The sequence below is a fragment of the Carettochelys insculpta genome, chromosome 2, assembly GCF_033958435.1.
Source record: "Carettochelys insculpta isolate YL-2023 chromosome 2, ASM3395843v1, whole genome shotgun sequence".
In the NCBI taxonomy this organism is placed as follows: domain Eukaryota; kingdom Metazoa; phylum Chordata; order Testudines; family Carettochelyidae; genus Carettochelys; species Carettochelys insculpta.
Window position 1 is genome coordinate 64,630,567 of NC_134138.1, and position 24,024 is coordinate 64,654,590.

General features: G+C 40.7%; 1 protein-coding gene across 1 annotated transcript; it reads left to right on the forward strand.

Moving 5' to 3' along the window:
- Window positions 1–61: 61 nt before the first annotated feature.
- LACTB2 (lactamase beta 2) lies at window positions 62–22,966 on the forward strand. The gene is made up of 7 exons (XM_074985736.1): window positions 62–219; window positions 1,459–1,622; window positions 3,959–4,082; window positions 7,844–8,022; window positions 15,630–15,778; window positions 18,107–18,188; window positions 19,898–22,966. The coding sequence occupies exons 1-7, from the start codon at window positions 98–100 to the stop codon at window positions 19,939–19,941; spliced, it is 864 nt and encodes a 287-aa protein (XP_074841837.1). The 5' UTR covers window positions 62–97; the 3' UTR covers window positions 19,942–22,966.
- The last annotated feature ends 1,058 nt before the right edge of the window (window positions 22,967–24,024 follow it).

Sequence of the window (24,024 nt, forward strand, 5' to 3'; positions counted from 1 at the left end):
AGTGACGCGCTCGCCTGGGCGGAGCTCCGCTCAGAGTGGGCGGGACCCGGCAGAGCTCTCTTCCGCTTTCGCGCAGAGGGCGCGGGCGGTGGGGACGATGGCGTCGCTGCTGCCGCGCATTGAGCGCCTTTCCTCGCGGGTGGTGCGTGTGCTGGGTTGTAACCCGGGGCCCCTGACCCTGCAGGGGACCAACACCTACCTGGTGGGGACCGGGCCCAGGTAACGGCACCGGCAGCTTGTGCCCGCCCTGAGGCTGCCCCTCGCGCCTGCAGCGCAGCCTGCTTGGGGCTGGAGTCAGGCCCGTGCCGTGGCTCGTCGCCCTGCTGTCTGGCTGCGGGGCCGGGCTCTGTTGTTGGGGCAGCCTGGCGGCGACTGGAAACCTCGGCCGTGGGGTTGGAGTAGGGGCAGGGGCAGGGGAGGGTTCCCCTCTGCCACACGGGTCTGTCCCTCGGCAGGTGTGGTTTCTGGTGCCCCCGGATTTTACCTCCCTCCCAGAGAGGGCACCCTGCTTTCAGCTGCTTCCCTTCGCTTATTTGGCCGAGTTCAGTGTTAAGCTCTGTGATCACGTAGTCGGTGGTTGGCCTGAGGGGGGTGATTGGCATGGCAGTGCCACTTGAAAACAGAGGCTTTCACTAGGCTTGCTGCGGTTCTTCTAGGTGCTCTGATTTTATAGACTGTAATGTCCAGTGGGTGGGCCAGTGTTTCAACTGCGTTTATTTAGATTTAAAAATTCCTTTATGCTGTGTGCAGATGTCCTGGCAATTGCATCTTGGAATGCAGTAATCCTTAAGTGTTTGATAAGCAAACATCCCTATAAGTTAGCCAGGCCAAAAAAAAAAGTCTCCTCTTCCTATCTTTTTGGAAATTTATCATCACTGATCCTCTCTAAAAATATTGTCAAATACTTGGCTTCTGCAGCCTGTCCAAACATCATTGGATATAGGCTATGCAGAGCAAAGCAGTGCCAGGACCTCAATGAAGTATATATTGACAGGAGTCTCCTGTCTTCCATTGAGGTGAATGCAGCTGGAGAGCATCTGCTGATTTCATCATCATTGTCCTTTACCCCTACTGGCATGTAGTTCCCTGAGTATTAGGGTTTCACCATCTAGAGCAGTGTTTTCTTCTTTGAGACCACAGAACACCTATGAAAATTTCCCTCAAAAAATTGTCAGACCAAAAAACCAGACAGCAACATATACAGCAAAAATAAAAATATTAAAAAAAAACCCACAATGAAATAATCAGGTGTCATAGTAGTGGAGAAGTAATGTATGTATCTGGTTTTATTAACAGAAACTGTATGTCATCATAGTATGATATTTAAAGCGTCAGATGGTGGCAGACCTGTGAGTTATTCACAGAACATAGTTTGAGAAACACTGACCCAGAGAATCTTAATTCTCTAAAACATTTGTAAATGAACATCTCTGCTGTATTTTCTCCCTTTCATTGTAGAAGGATCCTTATTGACACAGGAGAACCAGCTGTACCTGAATATATTGGCTGCTTAAAACAAGCACTGACTGAGTTCAACATCTCAATCCAGGAAATTTTAGTGACACACTGGCACCTCGATCATACTGGAGGCATATCTGATATTTGTAGAAGCATCCACAATGGTAGGTGGAAGATCATATTTCATTTTGACTGATACTGAAGGGGCACTACTGGGGAGCTGTGTGGATAGGAAACATTTAACTGGAATGTTCTGGAGCGGTGTTAGCTGGCCAGTTCACTTAATATCATTATCGGAGAGGTAGCCATGTTAGTTTGTATCTGCAAACAGATTTTTGGAGCATAAGCTTTTGTGGGCAAAGACCCTCTCTGTCAGATATCCTTGCCCACAAAATCTTATGCTCCAACAAATCTGTTAGTCCATAAGGTGTCATAGGGCTTCTTGTTGTTTTTACTTAAGATCATGTGAGCTGTACAGTGTGTTTAAACACATGATGCTGTTACAGAGCATAATATGAGTATGATAAATATTAAGAAATGTTTGATTTTTTTTTTTTAGATGCACTCCATAATGTTTCTTGATATCAATATATAACTAAGTATTTACATGAGAGGTGGGGAACCTGTGGTCGTCATCCGGACTGTGGCTTGTCTGGATCCAGACACCTCCATAGAATCTGGCCTGCAGTGGTGTGGAGGGTGTGGAGACCTGTGGGCCAGATCAGGCAAGCTGTGACCCAAGTGCGGACTGTGGGCTCTGCGGGGGAGCGGGAACTGGCTGCATGCTCTGCTGCTGGTCACTGCTGTTTTCCCAACAGGAGTGGGAGGGGTAGGGAGAGCAGCTGCCACCGCAGCCTGCTGGGAAGCTTCCTACCACTGTTCTGATAGGCTAGTATTATGGCCAGTCAAAGCAGGGGGTGGGCAGTGCCTGGAGCTGGGGGAGAAGATGCAGAGCCATGTGTGTTTGGGAGTGCTGCACCATCATTGCTCAGAGCCCTATCTCACTCACTTCCTCCTCAGCTCCTGCTACCTCCCTCCCTCCCTCCCTCCTTCCCATAACACTCAACAGAGCCCTCTCTTCCAGACCCCACACCCCAAATCCTCCTGCACTTTTCCTCTCACCTAGACCCATACCCCCTCTCCTACACCTGTCTCCCACCCACAGCCCACTACTGCTCCCCCTGCTGGCCCAGATCACCCACACCCAGCCCATTCCTGCACCCTCTGTCCTCCCCAGACCCCATAGTTATGTTCCCCTCTACAGCTGGGGACCACATCAGTGAGGTGATTAGGTTTTTTTGCTTTTTATGCCTGTGGCCCCCAACCGATTTGTCTGTGGCCCCCACACCTGAAAAATGTTCTCCATCTCTTATTTACATGTTTGGAATGGAAAAGCCTCATGCTGTTAATGCTCTTTTAGCTATGAATGATGAGAAAAAAAATTAGTTTGTCATAATTCACTCAACAGGAGATTCCTCTCAGAATTTAAATGGAGAATAATCAGTTGACCAGTATTTCCATTTGAACAAGTAGATAACTGGATAAGGTAGATGATAACCACTCAATGGAAATTTTTGGTGAATATGCAGGCCCCAGATTATGTAAGATGGGAACACTTTGCATATTTGTCTTCATCCAAAATAAACAAGATATCTTCTTGATAAACATTCAGAGACTGTTTATTACGTATCTAAGAAGAGAAAGCAGTTTCTTTTTGAATAGTACAGAAAATGCAAACCCCAAAGGGCCAGCATCAACCGGGGCTCCAGGGCAAGGTGTGGGGGAAGCTGATTCTGCACTCCCAGAAGCTCTTAACACTATCCAGCCTGTGGTTCAGCCCACTGCTCTCCACTTTCACAGCCACATGGAGCAGTGCTCTGTCAGCAATTCCAAGGAAACTGAAGCTCCCAGCCGTGGCACCTGGGAGTTCTGGGTGTCTCTGACCTCCAGACCCTGATACAGTTGCCCCTCTTTCCCTGCTCCCTCATGTGTGGGCCCATACAGCCCTTCTGTGTTTCATGGGAGATTGCCAGACAGAATCCTCATCAGATTTTATTACTTCAAGGATATCCCCACATGCTGCTGGAAATGGTGTTGGTATCTTAATGAGACAACTTCTCCAAATGAAACTAGTAATGGATTATTGAAATTTCACTCCTTTCATTTGAAGAAGTCATTTTTGTCTGTCCTTCCCTCTTTTTTATTTAAAAAAAAAAAAAAAGTACTGATGCAAAACACCAGCTGTATTCAACTTTCAGGGTTTTCATAGGTGTCTGAGTGGTCTTGTTTATGTAGATATAACAGTGTTGGTTGATATACATGAGTTGTTATGGCAATAAACTATCTTTTATTTTTTAAACTTTTCATTGAAATAAACATGCATAATGGTACATCTGCTGAAATTCTGTAATTTTATGAAGTGTCTCTGCTAGCAACCTAAGATGTAGTCATTGTTTAACTATCGATGATCTGAAATAGTATCTTTTTTTTTTTTAAATAGGTTCTGAATATTGCATAAGTAAGCTTCCACGCTCTCCTCATCGTGAGGAACTAATAGGAGAAAAGCTAAAGTACTCATACCTGAAAGACGGAGATGTGTTAAAGACCGAGGGAGCCACTCTCAGGTAAATGTCAGCTCCGTGCTAGATGGCTAGGTCAGCTTTTAAAACTAAGCATGCTTTATTCTTTCATCTCTTAATTCTGAAGTTACTATTTATAACTGCATCATAATTTAGTTCTCTTTTTAAGACAGCAAAAACAGTTGAGATTCATGAATATCCCACAGTAGAAATTCCTTTTTCAGTATAATTCATTGGCAGTCTGCCTGTATGTCAGGTCCTTGAACTACTTACTCATACAGGTCATCTTTCTGCAGCTAAATAGTACTGTTGAATTCAAGAGATGTAGCTACTTAAAGGTATGAATATTACCAGGATCCAGCCCCATGATTTTAGTAGTATCTAGCCTCCCTAGAAAAACTATGAAACGTTTCCTAGATGAAACTGTTCCTTTTGGACAACCGTCTATATCTGTGGTGCCCAACCAGTTCTGAAGCAGTAGCCCCTATAGTGAACTAGCCATGTTTATTCTGAAAATATATGTATTGTTACAACCAACTAGCCATACTCAACTGGACAAATAGCCACATATGGCTAGTTGATAGTGTATCGGACGCCACGGAAATTCAGTAGTGTTTTATACTGCTGCCCATCACGTTAGGATCTGAATGGCTTCCATGTAAAATAGTACAGGCTGAACCATTCTAGTCCAGCAACATCTGTAATCAAGTATGATTTTAATTAGCCAGGTGACCAGTTATCATGGATGTGGCCAAGTTTCCTGTGATCCCATGAAGCGTGTTCACAGCCAGTCCTAGCTCTCAGTATTCCATGGTGTTGAGCCGTAATTTACCCCTAAAAGTCTTATGAGAGCCCAATAAGCAGTACAAGTATTCATAATGTTACTAGACAATATTGACCATTGATTGGCAAATTCTCTCATTTGTCACAATCATATCCCAAGGGTGCTAGACTAGCAAGGGTCAACCTGTATTAACAAAGGCCGTAATGTACTTCATTGACTCTTTTGTACTTCTCCCATTTTAGGGTCAAAACCAAAAACCTTGGTTGGAGTAGGTTTGTTTGTATTAATTTATTTTTTTTAATTGATAGAGGTTTTTTAGTGTAAAGGTTACCCTTAAATTTGTGGGTATCATTCTTATGGTGAAAAGGTTTCTTCAAAAAGGAGGCATGTGCTGTTAGTATTTTGAAATCTTCTGCATAGGGGCATTATTACTTGTATTTAACCTCTATTTCTTAAAACACCCTGGCTACGTCTGCAATACAGCACTCTGTTGACAGTAGCATCTGTCGACAGAGTTGTGTCGACAGAAATTCTTTCTACTGAATGCATCTACGCACACACAAACAACAAGAAGTCTTGTGGCGCCTTATAGACTAACAGATATTTTGGAGCATTAGGTTTCATGGGCAAAGACCCGCTTCACCAGATATGTCTATAAGGTGCCACAAGACTTCTTGTTCTCGAAGCTACAGACTAACACAGCTACTTCTCTGATACTTGTCACCATGACTACGCACAAAAGCAGATCGACAGAGCAATCCACTCTGTCAACAGAGAGCAGCCAGACTGTTGTGCAGTCTGTCAACAGAATGGCTGACTTGAAGTTCTGCAAACAGGGCTGCCCGGTGAACTGGAAGCCCTCTCTGTTGACAGAAGTGTCTACACTGCACTTCTGTCAACAGTGTTGTGCCTCAAATTTTTGAGAGATAACTCTGTCGAGGCAAAAGCAGAGGTCTGTCGAGACTCTGTTGACAGAAGGCTTTGAGTACAGACGCTCTGTGAATTCTGTTGACAGAATTTTCCAGTATAGACATAGCCCCTGTGTACAATTGTTTGCTATAGCTGAGAAGCAACAAAATTGCTGAACAATTAATTGAACAGTTTCAAATTGAAATTTATTGTGTGTTCTCAGTGGTTGTGATGAACACTGTACAAATGGAATTGGCAAGAGATTGCTTGTCCTGGGAATTCCTTCTAATATTAAAAATTCCTTAAGCCCTTTTCTCTCTAGAATTCTCCAATCAATGTAACACTGCTCTTGTGAATTTTAAAGAAACCTACTGCATCATGCTTTCATTCCTTACTCAGAGAATGCATCTTTCAAGTCAATAGTAAGTTAAACCACTTGAACGTTATAGAACAGGGCAGTAAGCTGGCTGCAAGACTGATTAGCAGTAGTGAAAAGGGTATCTGCATGAAAGCATTTAATATGTTAAAAATACATTTTGGACACAAAAAAAATCAGTCACTTAAGGGGTAATAAAGGGCTTACTATTTAAATACTTACTTACATTACTGAAGACATATTGTTACTCCTAAAATGGTCCACCCAGTGCCTGGGCAAGATCAGTTCATGAATGGAAGAACAGCAGGTTGAAGATGAACCAGAGGGGATAGAGTTTACAGCTGTGACAAAGAGGAGCATTTTGAACAGTTTGCAGCCATGGTGCTGTCTACTTCGGTTGAAGGTGCCCACCTGCTATTAGTCAGAGAGGCCTATCATGTAGGAGAGCTCTTGGATTCCTCACTGATGCATCCAAAAATAAGGCTTTAAATCATCTCTAGTTAGCTGGGGATACTCTGTCCTGTCTGATAAACGGTGACTTGTCCATACTTAATCAGCTCTCAGCTGGGCTTCAGCAATTCAATATATCTGGGATTAAAGCCTTCAGTCCTTAAGAAAATCCAGCTAGTGGAAGAATACTGCAACATGTCTGCTCAGCAACACAAACTATAGTGAACCTGGCCTCTGCTCCCTATGCTAGCTCTTCATAAAATATTGAATCAAGTTCAACGTCTTGGTCCTTTGTCTTCAGAGCGCTTGGTGACCAGGACTCAGGAAATCTAAAGATTGCCTAAAGGTCCAGAATGAAGACTACGGTAGACAAATTTGGTCCTCTGGCAGAATGGAACTTTTTGCAATATAGGTTAAGCTCATTTATGTGGAAGACTGCTTTCTCAGGAGCTGACCTTACCCTATAAATGAGCTATCCCTGGAACTGAGGGAAATTCACAAACCTTACCACCTACAGCTCCAAGTGCAAGGTACATTACTTTGACCTTGCTTTACCCAACAGAAATGTATATCCATATTTAAAAACTTGCACGCACGCACCCTTAGAAATGAGATCACAAAAATAATTTCTCCTGGGAAAGAATAAGAGAACAAGCACCACAATATGGCTGTTAGCCATGTCATGTAAAGTACTAATTGAAGGTGCTCAGCTACTACAGTGCTAAATGTGAAAAGGAACTATTTGATAGTATGGACTATTAGAGCTAATGTTATGTTTGCCAGTTTCCATATATGTTTATGAAGCTTAAGAACGTGGATCAAGTTAGCTCAGATCATATAATCTCTAAACTGACATTTCATATTAAATCTCTTACCTGGGCTGTAAGTAAGTACCAGGACTTAACAAGTATGCAGCCTGGGGTGGCTGTGGTCCTGGGCAAGATTTGGGGGATGACTCTGGTCCTCCGGGAAGGGGCAGGGCTGGTGACTAGACTCCTCTAGCCAACCCGTACTGGCGCCCTGGGCCCTTTTAAATGTCTGGCCTCTGGGGCAGCGGTCTCTTTTTCTCCTGCTCTTTCCCAGCTGTGTAAGGGTCAGTCCTGGTGGCTGCTCATTGTTGTTACAGTGTACCAGCCCATTTTCACCGCTGTTCTGACCTGAAAAAGGACTCTTTCTAGAATTTTGTTCCAGACAGTCCTGTCGATTCATGGCTTTAATAGTATTTGTTTCTGTCACATATAAGGATGTATATGTGATTGTATATTATTCATTCCTTTCATCTAACAGAGTTTTATATACACCTGGGCACACTGATGATCATATGGCTTTACATCTAGTGGAAGAAAATGCTATATTTTCTGGTGATTGTATTCTAGGAGAAGGAACAGCAGTATTTGAAGACTTGTATGACTACATGAAATCACTGGAAAAACTATTGCAAATGAAAGCTGATTTAATATACCCTGGTTGGTAGTTTACATTTTCTTAATTAGATCTGTAGTCTATATTGAATATCTTTTCAAATAATGTAAGAACTCCTACTACATTCAAATAATGCTTTTTATAATTCTTAGGCAATGTTTGGGTATTATAAGTATCTGAAGGGCATTCAGTTTGTTCTGTTTGCGTGTGTGCCTGCCATGATGCGCGCGCTCTCTCATATGAGCATTTTTGTATTGGAGAGTGAAATTTGTGATTGTGAACAAGTGCAGTAGTGATAGCTTAGAAAACCAGAATCTTCTGTCATGGAACACATACAGCAAAAGCAGCATCAGTGCAAGCTGCTTTACACCATCCTGAACCTGAACTAAAGAGACCACCGTGTGTGTTGCGTATGGGTGAAGGTATGTTAGTCTTTTACTCTGTGGCTTCTCTAGTCAGACTGTCACTAACGATGCCAGTTAAGATTCATGGCTTTTGAGGTAGACAGCTGGTCATTACATACTGGATTGAGGACATAAATTCATTTCGTAATGGCACCAAACCAAGAGGTCAAACTCTGTATTCCATTAATTATCCTCTGATTTATTCAATCTCTTTGACTTCTCTTTTTTAATCTAAAAAAAGATTTAGTTTTCATGTACAATATGCTTCTTCTTCATCAATACTGAGTTTAAAAACTCATATGATAGGATTTAAGTCCCTTATTTTCTTTGATTGCATATCCCGGTTCCTGCCTACCATTATCATCTTCTCTTTTGATTCCCTTCCCCACACCCTGCATTTTGCATGACGAAGACCTGGACTACACCAGGGAACAAAGTCAATTTAAGATACACAATTCTAGCTGTGCCATTAGCTAGAATTCAGGATCAACTTTGTTTCCTAGTGTAGATCGGAGTTCTTTGGCCTTGCACTGACATTCCTTACTCCATGCGATAGCATAGAGTACCAAGGTTAGTGGCTGAGCCCAGAGAGATTGGTTTTGCCATGTTTTGACACACAGCAAAATCGAACTCCAGAGGATCGATCGCGGCCCATCAAACACACGGTAAGCATAGATGTACCCTAACTGACTAAACTCTTGTTTCTGTCTTCTTCATAAGATACTCTTGGGGAATTCTGGTGCCACTGTGCAAAGCAGAATTCTGCAGAAATTAACTTTTTGTGCAGAGAATTTCCTTTCTCCCAGAAAAATGGGCTTTAGTGCTGATAGCCACTGCAGTCGCCCAGCTTGCACATAGAAGATACTGTTGTGTGGAGGGAGAGGAAACTAGAGGGTTCTTAGCAGCTGCAGTTCACAGCATTCCTTGAGCTGAGTATGGGGTGACATATAGGAAACTCTGTGTAAGCAAGGGACTGAGCATCAGTCTGTTTTCCCCTCTGAATCTCTGGGGAGAGTGGATGGGTGTCTGGGAAAGGAAGAGCCATGGCTGAGCTCTTGGGGACTAGGAAGAATGAGGTCTTTATCTGGGCTGCTGAATGGTGCAATTAGGCTCTGGGGATGAGGTGGTTAGAGTGTTTTGGGATGGAAGGGCACAACTAGGCTGGGGGTGGGAGGGGAAGGAGGGCACTTCCAGTTAGGCTTTGAAGAGAGCAGGCAGGGAAACAAATGAGTATTTTCATAGGGGTTTCTTGAACTGTACTCCTGGGGACGTTTGCCTACATCTCTATTGTTACAGACGTTCTTGCTGTGACAGGTATTTTGAATATATAACAAAAATAATTTAAACTAATATAATTTTATAGTGTTATTTTGACAGATTTTTTTCAGAATTTTAAATTATTGTGCTCAGAATTTATTATTTTTTTGGCACAAAATATTTCAGTTTTTTGTTGCAGAATGCCCCATGAGTAGTAAGCGCTGACTGGGTCAAATCAATGGTTTATCTAGCTCAGCATTCTGTCTTCTCACAGAATGCCAGGTACTCCAGAGGAAATGAACAGAATAGGTAATCATCAAGTGATCGTCTCCTGTTGCCCATTCCTGTCTTCTGGCAAACAGACTAGGGACACCATCCCTGCCCATCCTGACTAGCAGCCATTGATAGACCTATCCTCCATGAACTTACCTAGCTCTTTTCTGAACCAAGTTAATGATTTGGCCCTCACAACATGAATTATCTGAGTAGCTTCCTTGACCTAGTCTACCGTATCTCCACTCTGTCTTAAAAAGTACTTCTGCCAAAAAGAAAGAGATGGAAAAAACAGTATCTGTAGATCTTAAAGCACGTTACCAGGAAGATAAGATCATTATCCCCATGTTACAGTTGGGGGAAGTAAAAATGACTTGCCCAAGTTCAACAGTTAACCAGTGGAAAAGCAGAAATTAGGTCCCATTCCCCTGAGTCCTAGTCCAGTACCTTGTCCACTTGGACACACTTACTCCTTCACAAAATGTACAAACTGTTTCTCTTCTTTTGATTAGCTTTACTCATGCCAAAAATTACATATTAAATTCCACCTTTTTGTTACCCCTCTTTTTCTATCAGCATGCTGTCTGTGGTTTTATCATCAATCTAAATTACAAACTCTTAAAGGCAGGAAGCTTATCCTTCTGTGTATCTGTAAGCACCTAACACACTGTTGGCAATAGACAAGTATATACGTTAATTAAGATAATAAGGTAATAGGGTATTGTGCATTCAGTGACTCATGCATGTAGGTATCATGATTCAGCATTGTAGATCAGAACTAATTTTGTTTCCCTTACCACGTTTAGTAAAATATTTGTGCATTTCCATAACACACATTCGCTGATCAGAGTTTTGTCATCACTATTTATATTAAAATTAGTAAAATAGTAACTTTTTAAAATGTGTTCAGTTTTATTCACAGACGGCCTTATTCTCTACCTTTCCTTTTTTTCTTCTCTCATGCAATTTAATCCCCTGTCCACACACACACACACTCCTTAGGTTTTCCTTTTTTCACCTGAATTAGAGACAGGAGGAAGCCATGACTCACTGTATCAATATAACCATTTGCCCAAGTGTGATTTTATTTTTTTAATATGGCTGAACTTCCCCCCACGCACCCCACCATATAACCTTTTGTATTTAATATTGTTTTGAATTGAACATCCAATAGAATCTATCTAAATTTAGCATTTTGTATCTCTTCCTGGGAACTGAAAGGTACTTTGGCCACAAGAGGGCTCTCACACTTTTCCATTAATACATCCTTCCTACTAAGAAATGTGAGTACTTTAAAAATTGAATGTCCATTGTTAACAGACAAAATCTTTATTAGCTCTAAGGTGGTAAACACCATTAAAGTCAATATGTTTCAAAGAATATTTGAACTTTAACTCCCTAAAATGAAGAATTCAAAATGATGAAAATTAACCATTACCAAAATGCTATTTACTAATACACTCACAGTACTTGCAATCTCTTAGAAAATCTGAAACACATTTATTTACTTTAAAAGCCCCTTAATTCTATCCCTATAGTCCTGGACGGCTTCAGCATATATTCATAAATACTAAGTGTCTCCCACATTACAACACAGATTACATCAACTGCCATCAGGATCTCAATTCTAGCTCTCCAAATACAGAATTAAGGCTCTTTCATTGCAACTTCTCGCTGTAGGCAAGACCACAAATAATACACTTAAACACCTTTCACCATCTGAGAACACCATCCACTATTCAGTTGTAAGTTAGAAAGCCCAGCTGGAGCTTCAGTTTTATAAAGAAAATGAAAAAAATAAAGTGCAATTTTTTTTGAAGTAGCACATGTGGAGAGCAGATATTCTCCTGTTAAATAGTAAAAGTTGACAGATATTTTAATTTCTTAACATTATTAAATGGGAAAGGTAGAATGACCTTAACAGTTCTCTGCAGTGGGGTTTGTGGTCAGTTCCTGCCTCTATCAAAAACTTGGCATGTGACTTGGGAATTTTGCTGTTATCTCTGCCTAGATTTTTCATCTGTAATATATTGGTAACGAAACTGCTTCACAAGGTGCTATGGAAATAGATTCCTTTGTGGTTGTGATGCATTCAGATGCTGTGATAGGATTCATATGAGTACCTAGGGCCATACAAATCAGTGTTTGCATTAGGTCTAAACCATGGGTGTCCAACCTTTTGGCTTGCCTGGGCCGCCCTGAGTGAAGAGGAATTGTCTTGGGCCACATATAAAAATATAATATAGTTAATGTATATAAATCACATAATAATGTTAAAAGTTTACGATCTTGTGGGGCCGCATTACTAGCTGTCCAGGGCTGCATGCAGCCCGCGGGTTGGACACGCCTGGTCTAAACTCTTAAAAGGCTATGATGCTTCCTTTAAATTATATATATGGAATAGATCTCAAAGTATATTATAGTTTTCTGCAAGTTGGCTATTAGATTTATTGATGGAGTGTTTGTATTGAAATAAAAAAGAACTCAAACCAACACTGTAAATCTGTGCGCTCCCAAAAGTTGGGACAGGTTTATATCCAGATTTGGTTCCAAATGTCTCGGTGTTGTCCCAGTGTCATATATTAGTGTGCATACATGTATATGGTGGTTGGAGATGAACTAACATATAGATCTGAGCCTTGAATTTTTCAAAATTTTCCTATGCCAACATTGGATCTCAAGTCCATCTGCGTAGGTGGAAACACAAAAAAACAAGCAGTCCTTTGGCAACTTAAAGACTGACAATTTTATTATGTAATGAGCTTTTGGGGGTAAGACCCACTTCTTCAGACTCTGAGACTGTGTCGGTGGAGTGTGTTACTCCTTTTTCATATGAAAGTGAGAGGTTTGTTGATAGCTAGATCTTGAGTCAAAGCTTAGGTTTGTTTTGGGATATTTCATGTGACTTTTTTTCATTTGTGTAGATTTTGCCCAAATGAACTGTTATTGTACAGCAACCTCTACTCAATGTAGTTTATTTGGTCAGGTTTTTTTTCCTAAGTATACTTTTTATTATCTTTTGTAAACCATACCTATCATCGTTACGGTGTATTTGAAACAGCTATTTTGTCAGACAGAAAGAACATTACATAAGGATTCCTTTTTGTCTGAGAATTTTACTTCAAAATATTATACTAAAAGCACACGCTTCAAATATAAGTCTTATGTACGTAAAATAGGCTTTAGTGCGTAGTACGAAGTGTATGTGTCTGTATGTGCACTAATCATTATATAAAGTGTAGTATGCCTAAATTTTTGTGCTGAAAAGACAATGAATTTCTATCAAAACATGCAAGTCCAGTTGCTTGTTGGGCTTAAAAACGCCCTAGACTTCTGCAGGATTTACTATTTTAGCATAGACTTTTTTGGTGGTGGTAGTTGTCATGTATGCCTTCAAGCACAGAATGTTCAAAAATGCCACTTCTAAGACAAAATGAGCTTGGGACCCATGGAACATCAATATAAATGCTACCTTGCTGATACAGCAGTGTTTTGTACCCACTTTGCACAGGTGTCAGTTACTACACAGAGTGAAAGACAGTGAAGATTTAGCCCCCCAGATTTTGGATTGCCAGAGACTTTGTGTCCCAGTCCCTCCTAGGACACTGTGATTTCAGAAGGATTTGGAGTGAGACTCCTATAAGGAGTTGAAAAGTCAGGGTGCTCAATCATAATTTCGAGAGTGTTTTTGCTTTTAAGGTTCTAGAACTAAAACCTGGTGTGATTGGTTTACTTAAAATACAAGTATAGTTTGAAAAATAATTTCAAAAATATAGCGCCCAAAAGAACTTCAAAACTCTTTACTTCTGAGCACCTCTGTAATTTTAATCTTACAAAAGAACCCATTATGTTAACTACTACAGGTTGAGCCTCCTAAAACTGAGGTTCTCTGGTCTGGTAGCATTTATGCTCGTGCCAGACCAAGAATGTTACTAGACCAGTGACCCCCGATTGGGAAGCTAGTGGGGGAGGAACAGGTGAGGACCAGTGAAGGGAGCCCAGCTGCATCCAGCACTTGTGGGGCTAGGGCCATGTCCAGCACCCTAGCCAGCCAGGACTGGAACCAGCATCCACAGGGCGGAGGCTGTACTGGAGCCCCCAGGGTTCGGGTTGCACCAGCAGCCTGACTGAGCTTAGAGCCAGCCTCTGCGCGGCCAGGCCACTTCCAGCCACCCAGCCAGGGCTGAAGTCAGCCTCTGCAGCCATGGCCAGTAGCCCAAGCAAGGCTGAGCCAGTGTCAGCCGGGTTGAGTGCGATGTCCAGGCACGAGGTAAGGGAGCCCTAGGGTTGGAGGAGGCCAAAAGGGCAAAGCAGAGCTGGCAGTAAGGAGGGTAGCAGACTGAAAGCAGGGAACCTCCCCTTTATCCAGAAATTCCTTTGTTTGGGACCTGTGAGGTCCTGAGGATGCCGGGTGGGGATGGGGAAGGAAGCCTGTATTAGATGTGTGTCTTTCTCAGTTTTCTACAATATATAGTTCTTCTTTGTATTTTGCCTAAAAAAAACTAAGACTTCCCCTACATTTTGACCATTGATTTCTGTGGGAACAAAGAATTTTCAAATTGTTTCCATGTATTCATGAGTGTATTGTACAAACCAAAACAATTAAACTTTTTCAAATTTTATATCATTGGAACAATACCACCACTACCTCACAGTTTGCTGCTTCATAGATAAAAATGATTACCCCTTTTTCTAGTTTGGTTTCAAAGTGTTTTTGTAATTCTACGATTTGCATTTTGTCTAAATGTGACCAAAAATACCTCTCGTGCCAAAATTATTCAGTTTTTAAATAGATGATATATAACTTGTCTTGAAAGTTCTTTAGTCTTACTCTACCAAATTCCACTTTTTTCATAGATTTCTTTTTATCGTGGCCATGAAAAATATTCTTTGAGGGTTTTTTTTTTCCCAGGGGCCAAAGTAGTATTTAATTTTTTCCTGTTGTGCTGTCCTTTTCCTCTCAAGTCTTTCCAAGTCCATTGTCCCCTTTTGCCTTTCCCATATTTTAGCCTTTTAACCTGTGTACATAAGCTTCGGCCTGTAAAGTGAAACTTGGCAGTAATTCTACTGATTTTTGTGGTCTACAGTGTGTATAATGAACACACTAATGGAGAGTCAAAGATACAATGACAGTAGAATGGCCAGGTCCTTGGTTTCTTACCAGAAAGTATGGTCCTAAAGGGGTCCCAACAGAGTTTGGTCATATTTACTGACTGCATGTTCAAATTTTCTGGTCACTGTGAGCTGCAGAGGCACCAGGTCATCACCCAGTCCAATTCCTACTCAGTCAGGGTCAGCTCCTGCCTTCATCATTTGACTGCAGCTCCCAGTCCTGACTCCATAGGCAACTTCCTCCTGACTCGGGCAGGGGATGGAAGGGAAAAGCAGTTAGTGGTGGTTGGAAGGCAGAAGAGAAGTGGACAGGAGTGGGACCTCAGAGGAAGAAGTGTGGTGAGGCTTCAGTGGGCAAGAGGTGGGGTAGGGGAGGTTCCAGCACTCCTGCTGGAGCGTCCAGTTTTTAGAGATGACTGAGTTGGCCACCTGAACCGGAAGGGTGGTAAGTACAGGGATGATGCTACTTCCATAGGATTTCTAAGCTTTATCAGAGCTTTTTTAACAAAGTGAGAGCTTATTTGTGAGCAAATTATTAAGTTGTTTAAAAATTGTTTGTTATTTTAAAAAAAACAAACAAACCTCTTAACTGTGTTTGAATTTAGGACATGGCCCAGTAGTACATGATGCAGGCGCTAGAATTCAAGGATACATTTCTCACAGAAATGCACGTGAACAACAAATCCTAAATGTTTTGCAGGCAAATACTGGAAAATCATTTACATCAGTGGAACTTGTAAAGCTTGTATATAAGGTAATTATTATTAAAATGTTATTAAATTGAAGAGTATAACCTTAATTTTAACTGAAAAAAAATCCAAGTATCTGTTTGTGTGGGTGCTTTTAGAAGGTTAGTGAGCTAAGTAGGGCAGTATTTGACACTTCTTCTGTTCTTTTGTGTGCAGTAAAGGCCTAATGTAGCAAAGTGTGCACATTATTGTAAGCATACAAGTAGTCTCATGACTTAAGGTCTTTACTGGATCTGGATTTAAATGATTTTACTAACTTCTACCTTTTCATTTTCATAATAACCATTTTTAACTTCTGTAATCACATATTCCTTATGAGGATCCAGGAAGTTTGTTATAAAATAGATCAGAGTGAACAGTGTCAGACAGTAACTAAATATATGTTTATGTCCAGGATTGTTTGGAGTCTCCTGCAATGCATTTTAGAATGTGTAGATGCAGACTCCCATGTGCTTCAGGAAAGTGCACACCAACTGGTAAAAACTCTGTGTTCTAACTTCTTGCCATGGGACAATGGGAGCTGGATCTTGTGACTTGACAATAAGCTGCCTGGGCACTTGAGCCTGTTTATTAATAATCATACTGTGGCCTAGAGATATTAGTCTCCCTGTTTGTTCTTCCTCTTTACAATAATTCTCAGTGTGTGCCACATGCAAAACAGAGAACTCTTTCATGATGCTGCTTACAGGAAAAGCTAACTGCGTTGGGCTGAAGGGAAAGTGCAAGATCCTGGGAGAGGAAATGATAGCTGTCAACAATCCTAATCTGATCACAGCTGTAAACATCCTGGACAGGTTTACCAAGAGTTTTGTGACATATCTCAGGTGTTTGTTTGAAGTTCCAGTCTGTTTCCTGGAGACTTGCAACTGCTGCAGCCTAGGAGCTGTTTCTCTGTAATGCTAGTCTCCCATACAGATCAGGCAGAGACTGCTATCTGTTATCTGTCTGAACAGTTAGTCTGGATTGAAGATCTGTAGTGCCAGGGAAGGGAGCCTAGTAACTCTCTCTCTCCCACACCTTGATGTAGGTAGCAGATGCAGATTAATCAGAGGAGAAGGGGAACTGGAAGATGGCAGGTTATGACACCAAGAGGTAGAAAATTTGGAGAGGTTGGGTCCCCCATATAATTTTAGGTAAGCATAGGGGACATGTCTGGGTAACATACATTGAATTTCAAATTTCCCAGCACCTTTCTGTGGAAACAAATACAGGCTGCGGTGGGAGGAGCTGTTAAGTGAGGAGAGGTAGTTTCAAGGGGAGGCTCCATTACTTAAAGCAGTCATCCAGAAGTTGTGATGCTTATCGAAAGCACGAACATTCAGTAGTTCTCCCATTACTAATTTATAATAATATTTGCAACTCTTATTTTATGTTTAAAATGACAGTCTACCAAGACAGCCAATTTAGATCACACAAGATTCCCAACAGCTAGATCCATAATATTTGAAAAAATTCCCCTCAAATTTTAAAAACCTTCAGGAGTGGAAAGGAGATTTTATGTACAGCTGCCACTTCTGAGCTTCACATTTGGTCAAATACTAAAATTAGAAATTGTTTGTGATAGATTGTTAAATTTAGGCATAAAGTTGGGTTGCGGGGAGAGAACACTAGGAAATTGCATGAGGTTCTCTGTCATCCTGAAACTCTTTTTGTGAACTTTGAGTTTATATAGCTTGCACTAACAGAATTACCTTATTTCAGAACTTGTGTGACTCTTTCAGTATCTTTGTGAATATAATCACAGAGTAGAAGTCATAGTCTTGGAAAAGTAAGTTCTCTGGCAGGAGAGTTTGGAGAGTGGGGGTCAGAGGGAGGGGAAGCAGCTCTGAAACTGAGTAAAATTTAAAGAACATTTTCTTGACAGATCATCATCCTACTGGATGAAAGTTCATGAAAATATTTAACATAAGGGGATAGCTCAGTAGTTTGAGAACTTACAAGGGTAAATACAGGGTTGTGAGTTCAGTCCTTTAGGAGGTCATTTAAGGGTCTGGAGGAAATAGATTTAAAACCAAAAAAAAAAAATACCTGTCAAGAATGGTGCATGGTCCTGCCAAGAGGGTTTGGGACTGGACTTGATGACCTCTTGACATCCCTTCCAATTCTGTGAGAGATGTATGTATGTGCCATTCTGAATTAAGACTGAATGGAAAAAATAAACAAAAATGTATAATTTAACCTGGAGATTTAAGCAGTATGACTTATTTCAGTTCTTGACACTGCTTGTGGGTAGTTGAACATAGAAGAGTTCCATTCTGTGTACTGAAGAAATGTTTTTTAAAATTACCAGATATTTGATTGGATTACCATATATTCATTGTATTTCTATTTAGGATACTCCTGAAAATTTACTAAATGCAGCAGAAAATAATCTCACCCTTCACTTAAGAAAATTAGAAAAGGAAGGAAAAGTGTGTAAGTTTTTTTTTTATAAAATATTTCTTACAGTATTTTGGTAAATTATTTACTGAGAATCACACATGGATAGTTTTTGACGCAATTGAAGTATTAGTATGTACTCAGACAAGTTAAATTAGAATTAATTTTAAAAGGTAAAATGGTTTAAATTAAGGATACCTAAAGTTCTGGAAGAGATTGCATAATATGTATGAAACGGTGTGCGACAGTAAATACTATTATCATGCATATATTCAAGAGATTCAAGATTAAAGAACATACAGTAATCCCTCAAAATCCACAACCGGAAATGCATTAACGCAAGTTAAGCACAACTCAAAATCCCACTCCCCTGACCCTGGCTCAACACCCAGTCCCATGTGGCCCCAGTTCAAACCCTTCCCCTGTCCCCTGCAACCCTGTTCGTACACACACATCCTGTATAGCTCTGGCTCAACCTTCCCCACCTCACACAGCCCTAGTTCACACCCTCCGTGGCCTAACTCCTCCCCCGCCCCCACAGCCCCGCATGCAGCTGTGGCTCACCCCTCCCCACCACCCGCAGGGCCCTGGCTCAATACCCTGCAGGACTGCACAGCCCCAGCTCAGCTGCACCCTCTTGCCCCCCATGTAGCCGCAACCCACCACCAAGCTTAACCCTTCCCAACTACCTCCCTGCCCCCCCCAAACCCCAGGACGTACCTTTCAAAAGGAGCTCCAGGTGCTCCTGCTGCTTCCCCAGCTGCGGAATGTGGGTCCTGCCGGGGGAAAAAAGCCAACCCCCAATTTACGCAAAATTCAAGTTATGCGAGGATGCATGGGAACACAACCCTTGCATAACTCAAGGGACTACTGTACACATTACAATAATATGTCATCACATGCATTTTCTCAGGTACATTTTGTAATTGTTTTTCTAAAAGTTTAGCTCAGCTGTGATTACCCAGTTAATTACTTTTGTTAGGCATGTGTTTCTGGGGAGGGGCAGTTAAAAATAATGTAACTGTGTCTTTTACATTTCCTGATTTTTACCCTAATTAACTGCAACTGTAGTGTATTCATTTAGAGTTTTTTGCAGTTCACTTTTTGGATACTTTAAAAGGAAAATGGTGGCAGAAATGTTCCAGTTCTGTAACAAGACAGAAAAAAAGGCTAAGTAGTGCTTAGCAACATCTTCAGAAAATGAGGCACTTGAAAACATTAATTGGCATTAGTCAAAGACTAACAGGTTACTATACCGGTATATACAAATATAAACGTGTGGAAGTGAATAAGATCTTTGGGTGTCTGAATTTTAAACTAAGAAAATTTGGCTAAATATCTTTAATATTTTTAGTGAGAAATCAAGTTTAAAAAAGTGGGCTTGGTATCATTTTCAATTAAAACAGCTGACAACAGAATTTTTGAAATGGAACCACTGAGATTTAAATCATGTCTTCAGTTATGGTTGCTGCTTTGGCTCAGTAACTATGGATGCTGAGAAAGTAGTATTGTGAACTATATTTTGTGCACAAGAGTGATGCAAGCAGAATGCAGTAGGGCTTCATTATAATCCCTAGAGCTCACTAATTTCATGTAGCTGAGGTTAGAATTAAGCTTCTTATATTACTTCATATTGCTAATATTTTCCTTGTTCATAGCAAAAAAAGTATGTATTTAGACCCAGCATTTAAATTATAGCTTTCAGTGACTAACTTGGCTCTACTTAACATTTTTTCCCTTAACAGTAAATGAACAGTCTCCCACCTTCAGATGGAAAAGCAGTTTGTAAATATTGCAAGAAGCAGAAGGAAGATTGTGTATTCTCAAATAAATACCTAAACTACTTTATACAAACATATGACCTTGTGTATGCAGAACACTGCGTGGAGAATTAGAGGAATTCAGATGCATTCAGCTGATACATTAAATTAGAACAACTTTTTGTTAGAAGAAAAAATAAACTATGTAATTCTGCTGTTTGAAATTGTATGTAATTGATTTTTTAAAAGTAAACAGGAAACTAATGATTGGCATATTCTAGCTGATGGGGATTGAAAAAATTTTGTGTTCAGTTAGTCAAATGTAGTTATTGTGAACTGCTATATTTTTTGTAAAATTGTTGACTTTCTATGACTAGTGATAGAAAAACAGCTAGTAAAGGTACTACAATAGTATAAAGTAATTATTGCTGGTTACAACTGTAGTGCAAAAACTAATTGTGAAGGTGGCAAAGCAGCTTTCACAGTGACTTAGGCTATGTCTACACAACAGTATAAAGTCAATTTTAAGGAACTTAACTTGATTTTACAATGTGACTGTCTTCACTGAAAATAACATTAGGTCAGTTTTAAGGGGCTCTAAAGTCGACTTTCTCGCCCCAACCTTCCAATTCAGCATAATGCCAAGTTGGAATTTAAAAGGTCAAATTAATGCTAGTGTGGAAACAGCATTACTTTAAATGGGTTTTATTGGCCTCCAGAGGTATCCCACAATGCCCTGAATGTGTCCGTTCTGGCTGTTCTCACCTCTGCTGCTCTCCAGACGTGCAGGAAGGAGGAAACCGGATGCCCAGTAGTTGGAAGCTAGCTATGGAGAAGGGCCCCGGCATGGAGCCATCAGGAGAGCCAAGATTCAACTCCTGAAGCCCACCTGTGTGGTGTTTTTTCACTGAGATAAAACTAGGTGAACAACCTGTTGGCATGGTTCAGTCACCAGGGTGCTTTCCATGGGTCAGTCAGATATGTGCTCCCAGAACACATTTGTAAGGGGTGCTTCAGTTTCTGAAGCCCACTTGTTGGGTGTTTTTCCCCGGTGATTCCCTGCTTTTACTCCTTTACTTCTCTCCTTGAGAATAATACAAAGTCTTCCCCTAGTCGCACATAGCCAGTTTGTTCCTCTTGGGTATCATGGGCTTCAAGCCCACCTGTTTGGTGGTTTTCTCACTGAGAGAAAACTAGCTGAGTGATCTGTTGACATGGTGTAGTTAGCTGGGTCTTTGCAGAACACATTTGGCAAGGTTATTTTTTAAAAAAGTCACTGTTTAAAAATCAGACAACGAAGCATAGTCCCAGCAGTGACCACTTAGAAATGTAACCACTGCTTGGGGGAGGGGACTGGGCGGTCTGTTGAGTAACCTATTGACATGATTCAATCAGTTGTGTGTTGAGGGGGCAGCCCCATAAAATTCCTGTGTCGGGGCCAGCCACCTGGCATGTGGTGCCTTGGGGGGGTTAGCTCCCTAAAACTTCCCAGACTGCATTGACCTCAAAACAAATGGCCATTTTTCAGCTGTCTCTTTCCCCAGTGAAATAAATTGTTTGAGTTGTCTGCATTACGGACTTTGTTACCAGTGTGTTCTGAGAGCACCCAGTTGACCAAAAAATTTCAACAGGTTCAACTACTTTTCTCCAGTTCCTTTGACATATGTAAGTGCCGAGCCCTTCTGGAAATCCAGCCAATTTCATTAGCTAAGTATCATTTTGGAGCTGAATTTTAGGCCCCCAAAGTTGAAATTTTTGGCCCCTATATGGCCTTTTGTTATTTAATCTAGAAGAGTCCAACACAAGAGCTAAGTGAACAAAAGAATACTTTGAGATTTTTGTAGCCTCTAAAGAAAAACCTTTCCTAACAGATTCAGTGTAAGGCAAATGTTTACTTTTGTTCTGCTGTTATTTTACTAATCCAAACAGACAGCTTTAGATGTGCCAAAGAAAGAGTGTCAGATTATGCAATCTCGTGATTTTTTTTAAAACATCATATATCAGTTTAGAAATGGATTGATCACTAAGCAGTTGAGCTCCCAAGAGTTTATCAATTTTAAATGTCAATCTGTGATACAAAGTACAAAGGCATACTAAGGCAAAAATTGACAGGATTTTTACACTGAGATTAAAAATTACAGTAGAATGTTTTAATTGAAGATAATGTTGGACCTGAGTTTAGTTTTCTGTGTGATTTAAGTTGTGAAGTAATCAAGTCTGTAAATATTTGCACTGTTGTGTTTATTCAAAAAGTATGTAATGTCTTTATGGTTTAAATGGACCTTTCAGTCCTGGCACAAATGTGGTTTGAAAATGTCCTTGGAAAATCCTTTAAAATTGTTTAACGTTATATTGTCAGGCACAGCATGAGCACATTTGATCAGGAAGGATTTTTTGTATTTTTGTAAGTTGTATTGTTCCAAAGTTAGTTGACCACAAATGTGGATTATAGAGAAGAGAGGAAGGTTGTTTTGTTGCACTGCTTTTTTGAGTGATGTCTAACTTGTTAATGATGGACATGAGTGATCACTTTGAAGAACCTGCTGTGCTGTCTGGAGTGGCTCACAACTGTGTCTGTCTCAGAGCAGACTGCCAGTAAACAGGGCAGACATCCTAAATTGGTAGCATGTCCTATAAGTAGATTGCACCACATCAGTAATAAATGTTAAATCCTGTATCACTGTACCAATCCTAGGTTGGAAAGGCTAATGGAACGGTCTGTGATTCCATGGTATATTGCTACCCAGACAAACTAAACTGTGATAAAATGTTATTCAAACCAGAAATCACATGACAGTCCAAGAGACTAGCCACTTACCCCCAGAGGAAGTGGCAATCCTGACAGCAGTGGCAGTCAATTCTTTAGGAAGCTAACTATAAATTTATTCATAAAGAATGAGTTACTGAGAACTTAAAAATGTAAAATATATAAACGTAACAGTTTGTAATTCTAAATGTTGTCAAAGAGATGATAAACTGCTGGTCACATCTGTACTACAGCTTAGGTTAATACAAGTTACATCAACACAGTTGTCACAATAAATATGCGATTTGTGTGTTGCTATGTGACTCCTTTGCTACAATGAGTGTACTTACCAGAAGAGCTTTAGTGCATCCCACGTGCAACTCACCACTATCTAAGACACTGCATTTTGGGAAGTTTTGGTACTCCATGCTGGGGCCTAAATGGGTTGCACAGAAATAACTATAATCAAGGGAATGACCTTGAATAATGCAGTGTTCAACATCCCCTAATTTTATATTTGCATACATTATGTATATGTAGAAGTATACATAATTTACCCCACCTTTTTAACTCCCACAAACCCTCATGGCCCTCTTTGCTGTCAGCCATCTCCAACAGAAGCATGGAGCCTACACAGCTCTATACTATTATCACAAATGTTGCATGTTCATGGTGCATGACCCTGGAGTATTTTGCTGAGCTGGGGAAAAAAAAGGGCAGTTAGATAATGATTCAGTGCAGAACAGATTGGTTTAGAACATGGCAACAACTAGTTAAAACTTTCTGCTGCATTCTTAGACCAGTTGCAGATGGTGATGTACAAATTCCAGACCTGAGAGACAAGCTCCCGCTGGTGGGATTATATCATAATGCAGGTTTGAGATGGCTGCCTTGCAAAACTTGCAAAACCTTATCTACCAGGTTTTGGTATAAACTTCCCCCACCAAAAATCCTAAAAATTTTAGATTTGGGGGATAAAATTTGCTGCCACGACCCAAGTAATAATAAGGAAACCAGGGAGAGACTACTTGGGAAATCTCAGCCCCAAAAGTAAGAACCAGGACACAAACATTAACCAATACCAAGTTAATAAAAAGAAAAAACTTTTATTATTACAACAATATTCATGTTGCAAGCCTCATGACTAGATGGAAGAGTCACAAAACACATGGGGAGTCTCCACCATGGGCCTAGAACTTAGTTACAAGGAGAGTAAAAGAACATTTCTAAAAAGCGCACAGATATCAGACCCCACTTCCCAAACCATAAAACAATAAAGCCTAAGGGATCTATCTAAACTTTACCCTACTTACAGAAGATTGGAGGGCCTGTTCTTGGAGGGAGCTATTCTGTATCTCTCTCCCTC

Bases quoted from the DNA above. Each gene is read 5' to 3' on its own strand.
- LACTB2 (XM_074985736.1), top strand. From the start codon at position 98: ATGGCGTCGCTGCTGCCGCGCATTGAGCGCCTTTCCTCGCGGGTGGTG. The intron at 15,779-18,106 runs GTAATTATTATT...ATTTCTATTTAG, and splicing joins TTGTAAAGCTTGTATATAAG to GATACTCCTGAAAATTTACT. The intron at 18,189-19,897 runs GTAAGTTTTTTT...TTCCCTTAACAG, and splicing joins AGAAAAGGAAGGAAAAGTGT to TAAATGAACAGTCTCCCACC.